The sequence below is a fragment of the Macrobrachium nipponense genome, chromosome 25 (genome assembly GCF_015104395.2).
Source record: "Macrobrachium nipponense isolate FS-2020 chromosome 25, ASM1510439v2, whole genome shotgun sequence".
In the NCBI taxonomy this organism is placed as follows: Eukaryota; Metazoa; Arthropoda; class Malacostraca; order Decapoda; family Palaemonidae; genus Macrobrachium; species Macrobrachium nipponense.
The window spans coordinates 68,377,667-68,387,666 of record NC_087214.1 but is presented as its reverse complement, the minus strand read 5'-3'; the positions used below and the strand labels follow the sequence as shown (position 1 = coordinate 68,387,666).

At 34.8% G+C, this 10,000-nt stretch overlaps 2 protein-coding genes across 11 annotated transcripts in view; one reads left to right on the top strand and one right to left on the bottom strand.

Moving 5' to 3' along the window:
• Window positions 1-9,439, bottom strand: part of LOC135199503 (integrator complex subunit 11-like) — a gene marked incomplete at its 5' end in the record, with an annotated part of 43,651 nt that extends 34,212 nt beyond the window's left edge. The window contains 9 exon segments of the mRNA XM_064227611.1: window positions 3,313-3,444; window positions 3,632-3,745; window positions 4,920-5,138; window positions 5,387-5,558; window positions 5,795-5,916; window positions 6,551-6,649; window positions 7,869-7,985; window positions 8,452-8,647; window positions 9,360-9,439. Of these exon segments, the coding sequence (XP_064083681.1) occupies window positions 3,313-3,444; window positions 3,632-3,745; window positions 4,920-5,138; window positions 5,387-5,558; window positions 5,795-5,916; window positions 6,551-6,649; window positions 7,869-7,985; window positions 8,452-8,647; window positions 9,360-9,439 (1,251 nt within the window).
• Window positions 1-10,000, top strand: part of LOC135199505 (THO complex subunit 2-like) — a 608,436-nt gene that overhangs the window by 448,802 nt on the left and 149,634 nt on the right. The window lies entirely within an intron of this gene.

Genomic DNA, 10,000 nt, shown 5'->3' with positions numbered 1-10,000 from the left:
TTGATGAACATAGTATATAGACCTCCTAATACTAAAGATTTGACTTAATAATTGAAAAATTGGATGATATATGTAGAAATCACAAGGACTGGACTATTCTCCTATCTGGTGACTTTCAACTTTCCTTTCGTAGAATGGAAAGAACTAATAGGAGATTGTGGTTGTACTTATACATATAAAAAAGAGAGTAATAGTAGTGCAGAAGATAAGAGGCAATTTGAAAAGCTATTAGATATGCTACTAGAATACAACATTCAACAAATAAATCACCTGCCAACAAGAAAGGAAAATACTTTAGACCTAGTATTTGTGAACGAGATGAATTATGTTAAAGAAATAATAGTTTATAATGCGAGTATTTCAGACCATAATGTCATAGAATTAACAGTTCATTCCAAAGCAAGTGAAAATAGAGATAAGCAAGAAATGAAAAAGTGGGAAGGATATGGAAAATACAACTTCTACAGTAAAAATATAAAATGGTCAGAAATTAATGAAGAATTAAACAAAGATTGGGATAACATTTTCGTAAGTGATGACATAAGGGTAAATACGGAGATATTATATAAATATTGGAGATAATAGTGGAAAAATATATACCGAAGAAGAAAAGTAAACATCATTCATGCATACAAGAGACAGAAGAATCTTGTTCCAGAAAATCAAAGTGGAAAAAAAGGTCTTGCAAAAGAAAAAAATGCATGGAAAGTTATAGAACTAAAAAGTAAGATAGAAAATGCAGAAAAAAAGATTATACAATCAAAAGAAAATGAAAAACGGAACTTGAAGAAAAAACCCTATTAAATATCAAGCAAAACCCCAAACTATTATACTCATATGCGAAGAAGATGAATAAAAGAAGAATAGAAATAGGCCCTCTGAGAATTGAAGGGAGATTAACGAATGAAAAAAAGGAAATTTGCAACATACTGGCAGAACGATATAAGAGAGAATTCACCCCTAGAATAGATAATGAAGATAATGATATAGAAGTAAGGGACGAAAATAGTGAATATTTAGCTGACATAGATATTAATGAAGCTGATATTGTGCAGGCTATTAATGAAATTAAAAATGGAGCTGCTGCAGGGCCTGATGGAATTCCTGCTATTTTGTTAAAGAAAGTAGTTTCATTCTATCGCAAAGCCAACTTGCAATATTATTAAGACAAAGTGTAGATACAGGCAAGATATATGATGAGCACAAATTAGCGTATATTACCCCTACTTTCAAAAGTGGATCAAGACTAGAGGCAAGTAATTATAGGCCTGTGAGTCTAACATCACATATAATGAAAGTGTATGAAAGGGTAATGAAGAAAAATATTATGAAACATTTAATAAAAAATAATTTGTTTTAATAAAGGACAACATGGTTTCGTACCCGGAAAAAGTACACAAAACCCAAATGTTAGTCCACCGTGAAAACATATTCAAAATATGAAAAGCGGAAATGAAACAGATGTGGTTTATTTAGACTTTGCAAAAGCTTTTGATAAAGTAGACCATAATATATTAGCGAAGAAAATTAGAAAACACAATATCGTGGATAAAGTAGGAAGATGGTTAAAAGAATTTTTACACAACAGAAAACAGATAGTTATTGCAAACGACGAGAAATCGGATGAAGCCAAGGTAATATCCGGTGTGCTGCAAGGTACGGTGTTAGCTGCAATACTGTTTGTTATTATGATTGAAGACATAGACAATAATGTTAAGGATTCGGTAGTGAGTAGTTCGCAGATGACACAAGAATAAGTAGAGAAATTATACTTGTGATGAAGATAGGAACGCTCTACAAAGAGACCTTAACAAAGTATATGATTGGGCAGAGGTAAATAGGATGGTATTTAACTCTGATAAATTTGAATCAATAAATTATGGAGACAGAGAAAGAAAGCTATATGCATATAAGGGACCTAATAATGAGACCATCACAAATAAGGAAGCAGTTAAAGACCTTGGTGTGATGATGAATAGGAACATGTTATGCAATGATCAAATAGCAACTCTGTTGGCAAAATGTAAAGCAAAAATGGGAATGTTGTTACGGCACTTCAAAACAAGAAAAGCTGAACACATGATTATGCTTTATAAAACTATGTTCGTAGTCCACTTGAATATTGCAATATGATATGGTACCCACACTATCAAAAGGATATTGCACAAATAGAGAGTGTACAAAGGTCCTTTACAGCTAGAATAGAAGAAGTTAAGGACCTAGACTACTGGGAAAGACTACAATTCTTAAAATTATATAGTCTGGAAAGGAGAAGAGAACGCTACATGATAATTCAGGCATGGAAACAGATAGAAGGAATAGCAGAAAATATCATGGAACTAAAAATATCAGAAAGAGCAAGCAGAGGTAGATTAATAGTGCCCAAAAATATACCAGGAAAAATAAGGAAAGCACACAGGACATTAATCCACTACGCACCAGCATCGATAATGCAGCGTCTATTCAATGCGTTGCCAGCTAATCTGAGGAATATATCAGGAGTGAGCGTAGATGTGTTTAAGAATAAGCTCGACAAATATCTAAACTGCATCCCAGACCATCCAAGATTGGAAGATGCAAAATATACCGGAAGATGTACTAGCACTCTCTGGTAGACATTAGAGGTGCCTCACACTGAGGGACCTGGGGCAACCCGAACAAGATGTAAGGTCTGTAAGGTAAGGTCTCTCTCTCTCTCTCTCTCTGAGGAAGATAAGGAAGACATGGTTTGACTTGGCAGGTAATTTAGTCTGTCAAGTGGAATTCTCATATAAGGATGGGGAGGAAGTAGCAAAGGTTATGGAAGAAGCTTCCATTTCCTAGGTACTTGATTGGGTACGCGTTCCAGTTACCACACTGGCTTTTGTTCCTTAATGTTCTGGCCATTTCTTGTCTTATGCAAGTATAACTTTTAAACTACCTTGTGCAAGGGAAAGATAGAAAGCAAGTTTTTGAATGGATATAATTTTCTGATAGCTAATCCCCCCCCCCCAAACCTTTCACTTAATGGACCATAACCTCAACAAGTCCTATTACATCCAAAACTTCTCTACCCATGCTTCAGGAATGAATCCTGGATATGGCCAGATTCTTTTCTACTATTACAGAAAAATTCAGAAGGATGGGTCAATCCCTGGGCAAAGTTCCTAACTTGAAGGACCTGAGGGACTCAGATCTTCTTGCTCCAGATTTATCCCCAAGGGATTTGATTCGGGATTTAACAGAGAAGCTATCAATCAATGCAATTAAGTCACAACCAACCTCAACAAGAAGCAGTTACTACTGTTAAAACAACAGTGGAATGACATTTACCTGCATGATCTTCTGCTTCAGAAAATCCATTTTAGCATTTTCTCCATGAACTAGCATAACATTTTTTGGCTCGCTATGTCGAATCAGCTGCATGATGCCCTTTGCATCTGCGTGTGCACTGAATGACATATACTGTAGAAAAAGGACCATTAAAAATGCAGCCAATTTATTACAGGCATATCTACTCTCTCAGTGTCAATAATTACAAACATTAAAATACAAATATAATTCATCCCAAATATACTTGCATTCCAATACTCAACTCCCTCTGGCGCTTAATACACCATATGATACGTATACATATTACAATAATACTCACTTCAACAGCTAGATTAACTTCGACAGTCTGTCTGTTTTCAAACTCCACCTTCTTGGCTCCGTTTAAGATTTTGTGGCCAACTGTACCCTGAACACAATACCCAGGCATTATAACCTGAAAGAAAAGAGTAAATTCATAAGCAAACACACTACAAAGTATCTTCTTCTCCTTCCCAGCTTTAACCCATTTTTATATCGGGTAGCCGTTGTGAATGAGTTCTCTATCAATTTCTGTCCTGTGCATCGTTCTCGTTAATACCTTTCCATAACATATCTTCCCTTACACATTCACGCCATCTCTTTCTTGGTCTACCAAAAACTTGTACTCCTGTAAAATAAACTAAACCAACAATACCTTAATATTTTTGTTTACCATACATTATGGGGAAGACAGGGATATGGAATAATAACTATTACTATTATATTAGGAACAATGTTGTGAGAGATAAGCAGGTCTTAGAAGACATAAAAGCATTTCTGTTCCCTTGGGGACTCACTAGATTGTGATATATGCGAGTTGGGATGGCTGTAAAGAGAAAAAACAAGAAAAAGAAAAAAAGACGGTAGCTACAGCACAAATATTTCTTTGTACTTTTCTTTGCAAAATTCAATTTTAACTGACATAATACCATAAAATATAAGAACTAAAATCCACAGCATTCCCTGGGTATATTTATGAGCAAATAAATAAAATGTCATGTGAGAGAGAGGAGCAAAACATTCCCCTTCAAGTTAAGAACAATACTAACTCCCTGAGATGCCCAGTTGGCTGAGCTGAGTGTACAGTTGCCACGAGTCATTTATGGGCAACTGAAGTGATGGAAAATCACTCCCTCACGTTCCAGCCAAATCATATGGTGCATAATAGTGTTGATACTCACCATGAGTTAGCCCCTCCACCATTCAAAACCTGTTATCGATATTCATATGATGGTGCCTGTCCATTAAGGGTTAAGACAGATTTTTGCATGTGTTAGGTAGTGGGCCCCAAGTTTATATTCATGGCAAACTGACTAACCTGTTCTTTTTCACCAGTGGCACTATTAGCTAAAATATATACCAGAAAACTACATCAGAAGAACCTTTTCCCTCTTAAAAGCCATTCCATGTTACGCAGGTCTCTAGAATGCAATGTACTAATGGAAAAAAACAAGATTGTTGAAGTATCATTAATTTTCTTCTGACAAACATTCAAATCTTTTCTGTAAATTTTACAGCTCTTACATAGTACATGTACAATTCTCAAATTACTTCAGAAATTTATATGATGGGGAATATAGTTTACTTACCATATTATTTGAATTTGGAGCCCACTTTTTAAACATTGCCAACGACAGTCCAGCGTGTAACATTCCAGGAGTGGCGAAAAAGACCATGGGACCAGGGTTATCCATGTATGACTTGTCAAAAGGTTTGATATGCTTGAAGTCAAACATATTGCGATGTACAAAAGTTCGTCGTATCTTCTGGTTCGTCCATGTTATGAACATGCGGTAGTATTTGTTTGCCTGAAAAATGGAAGTGATCTTATAACTTTTCATTGCCAAAATATTATGAAAAGAGACATTTTACCACTGCTACTCAAACAAAGTGCTTTATCGTTGCAAAGTAATGCCTTGGGAAAATGAGAATTTAGGAAAAGCTAATAAGTATCAAGACAGAATATAGAATTTAGGCCAAAAGTCATTCAGCGCTGAAACGGAAACTGACAAAAGGGTTTGAAAGGTGTAACAGGAGAAAAACAATGAAGGTATACCGTTTCAGCTAAACCCATTGTGAAATAAATGGGAACTTTTAAGTTCATTCTGTCCCAGTATGTGTCTAACAGTATGCACAACTCTTGAACTCGCCCAAGAGCAAACACAGGTATAAGAACTTTGCCTCCTCCGTCAATACAATCGTGAACCTTCTTCAAGAAATCACGCTCTCTGAAAATCATAGCTTATCAAATTATATGCCTAAACATGAGGTAACACTTTTCTGTATATACAGTAAGAACAGATCCTTTCCGTTAAAAGCCAAAAACAAACTTCATAGTATACTGTATGGTAAATCTTTTTCAATATCACAATTACGTCACAAACAAGAAAAAGTTCCGAGATTCTGTGAACGACAAAAAATTTCATTATTCAAGGAAAACTTTTTGAAATTCACAAAACATCACCTGCAACGTTTTGAGTCTCAAATTGCTGTAGCATATGTGGATTCTGTGATAAGGAGGTCTGGTCGACATTTATCTATCCAGGCAGCTCCAAGATGCCGATCAGGTGTCATGTTATAGTCCCCCTGTTATAATGAAACAATATGGAAATGAAATGAGACATGCAAATTTTCTAAAAATTTCACAAAGAATTTTATAACTGTTTACCCTCAAGCCACAAGAACTCACTGCTGATCACACCACACACTGAACACATAATATTGTTAATGTACATCAATCTTACTCAACAAAAATCTCAAACAACTTAATCACCCAACTTATCAACATTCAAAATGTACTTTATTCTGATAATGGGATGGATGACACATCCAAACAGTGACTATAAAGGCCCCTGATTTCATCTTAAGGAATAAAATGGATGAAAAGTAAATAAAAAAACAGATGGGTTGTGACTATAATAGCAACCTACCACCAAGAAACTGGTCAGCCATCAGACTCATTCGCTCCCTTTCTGTGAAGTGAGTCAAGAGTTAAAAGATCTAACAAAAAAACTGTTTACTTATTTGGAGAATGTCAACAATTCTCATTTAGAATGAGTGTTACTTGAATGTGATTAAATTTTTTTTAATTCCCTGCCATATTTATAGTGTCAAAGTAATCAACAGTTAATAGTATGTATACTGTCCATGTACCAGTTGAATTAAATTAAGTATACAGTACCTGATAAAGTATAGTATGGGGCATAACAAATGTACTTACAGTATACACTAAACTTTGTGACCCAACACGGATGTGGAACATTGCCGCACCAAGAACATGCCCAGCATAATATGCTTTTATTTCTAAATCCTTGTTAACCTGGAAAAAAAATAATTCTATCAAAATTTTACATAAAACAAATTTTAAAATCTATTTCACCATATTGCTAGTTTTTATGGTCACGGACTTACTACACACTATTAAATTACAAAGTCTTCAAACATAAATTGCTTATTTAGGAAGTGCATAACATAATGAATACCCCTGTATGTCACATCACACAACCCTAAGAGAATAAGAAAGAAATTTCCTTGGCTCGAGTCATAATGGCTGGTTCATTGTCAATAAGGGACCTCCCTAGAGGTTTGGTACTGATCCCATCTTTTATGACTATGTCTGCACTAAACATCATTATGACTAGTTCTATAATAACTAAGCTCAATTTCACAGGCTCCAAAATTACAATCTCTCTCATGGCTAATTCATGATGGACTGGTTATGTCATGATTGGTGCCCATTATCTGGTGCCTTTTTTGTCCTTAGCAATTCTTTATGGATCTCTGCATCAGCAACCTCTCCCTACCATTTCTTTTCCTTCTTATTTATAAAAGTCCGTATTTAATCCTTGTCATCTAGTATGGATGGTCATTACCAGTTCCTAAGCATCTCAGATTCTCAGATACAACCTGAGTTGAAGCTAATATAACTGCTGTCTGCTTTAACTGTCATTATCATCAAAGTAGACTATGAAAATTAGATGCAATTGCCAACAACATAACATCTCCTAAACTAACAAATGCCTTCATCTTACTTTTCAAGACACTGAGATCTTTACGACTATTAGAAAAAAAAGTCATGCTCAGCCTCTGGGAGCATTTTAACATTTGCCTCTATAGAACTGAAGCAGAAGTGTAAGGTTTAAAAGGAATCGCATCCTTGACCCAATTGGAAACCAAGTAAATTCCATGAACCATCAACTGGTTTTATTTCCTTTTCCATTTGTATTAGTCTGGCACAACTGACACCAAGAGCAAATATTGCTTAACCAACTAGCACATTACATGACATTACACATGAGAACATCTTTCTATTGCAATCATAACAAATTGCTAAAATGCCTATTAACAAAGGTCATGACAGAAATCAATTTGAAGGAACCACTGAACTAAAAACAGAATGTCTATATACATCCATGAAAGTGATGTCACAAAAGAAGACTAATTCAGATATAAAAACCCTCACTCTAAATGAATGGACAATTACCAAATTCACTCCCTATGACAATGGTGTATATAAAATTGTCCAACTGATGAATTACCTGTACGATCTCATGCAGCGTAACTGTGATGACCTTTCTCATACAGTCTTTAATCATGCTGGCCGTAAAGAAATTTGTTTCTCTTTTTCTTTCAACTGCAACTTTCCTCATGTCTTCCTGTACAAAAGAGATTCCAAAATTTACGATCATCTTGATTGAAATATAAAACATTGCACCTATGACAAACACGTCTCCATTCCTCATCTCCATCAAAATTATAATATAAAATACATTTTAATTTACATGAAACGCAGATCGAGACAATACAATACAAGCATTCAATGATGAATTACTGCAGTTGTGTCTTTACAACAACATCTTTCAGCAACTCACCACTTTTAAATAACTGATCAAAGAGGTTTTACATTTAAGGTGACCAGAGATTCAAATTATTACTCTAAATTCCAAAACATTAATTTGCAAAAATTACTGTTTATCATCACAATGGTACTTGGGTGTCGTTATAGAACATAATATCCTGTACCTTAGATACATCAGTCTTGAAAAAAGAACATGTATGAAATACAATGAATGTACTATCTAAAAGACAACAACTTAAAAGATGGATATAAGGCGTCCTTACCAGCAAGACTGGACACAAGGCTTTCGTTGGCTGTGTCATGTAAATAGGTCCATTGTAACCGACCATCTCAGTCATGTAGGGCAAAGCACCACAGTGATCCAAATGGAAGTGACTTATAATGACACAGTCCAAGTGTTCAGTTAAGTTTCCTTCAGTTATGTATTCGAAATCAGGAAATCGCCGTTCATCGTTATACCTGCAGGACAAATGAAGAGCAAAATGTAGTATCCTGGCTGGAAATACCACCTGTTTCATTCCACTTCCCGTACAGCAATTCTCATTTAATAAATTCACTGGAAATTGATGGAGATAACCAGCAAGTCATAGCTGGTACTTAAAACTCAGCTCTAATCCACTAGTACCTCAAATTAGTATACGATGGGTGTGTTAAACTTTGCAATATTACTCTACTACTACTCATTCAATACTTTAGGAGTTAGACACCTACACATACAAAAGTTACCAGTTTGAAAGAACCTTTTACGTTACCTTCCAAAATATTTCAGTATTATCCTGTGTAAAAATACACTAACCATATCATTCATCATGGAAGTCTGCTGCTTTGTATTTCAAATTTCCACTGATCAATGTCTTCTGTCTATCTGTACATTACTTGATATTTGATCTGATAATATACCCTGCCATCAACAGTACTTACTTCTCTAACATACTACATAAAAAAGAAAATACTTAAAAGACCATAAAAAATACTAACATAAAACACAATTTCCATGTTTTTTATGCTGAAATAAGATCCTTTCCTATACCACTTCAGTCCTAACAATAACAGAAACCAGACCATCTTTTCCTCAGCAAAGAATTAAAAAGTTATACAGATACATGTGCTGTTCTTGCCTCAGTTACAAATGCTTCACAATTTCTAAACTAAGGCGTTGCATGCAACTTACCCCATGTGCATTCCACAGTCCAACATGATATTTTTGCCACCAATAGTGACCAGGATGCAGCTCCGACCAACATCCTGACCAGCACCTGAAAGAATGAAAATTTCTTCAAAACTATTCTCAATAAATAACACTGATTCATAATATACAAAATTCCTACATAACGAGTTGATAACCTGGACAAGACAAAAATGATTAAGTATACATTTTAACCCATGGCATATGCAATAGCTCTTAATGAAGCAACACCTCTGTTGTGCAAAAATGAAATAATAAAATAAAATACATACCATACCAAATAAGCTGTTACTTGCAACTCTCTTTAAACAATTTCCATATTATAAATATTCAAATATTTGCCTTTTACTGGTTTAAACATCTAACTGAAGACAATAGATTTAGTGCCAAATCACAGCATAACTCAGCAAAGTAATGGCTACCATACTGTACTTTCATTATTGACAATTCACGGATGACAGATACAAACTATTTTGACAGAGTTCATATTAGCTAATTTTGGTGGCAAACCCAGACAAACTACTTCTCACTTCTTGATGATAGTATTCTTATAAATACAGCAGCTATCCATAAAAAAATAGACAAATGTTACAGAACACAACATTTTGGAAATAATAAAGAGATGT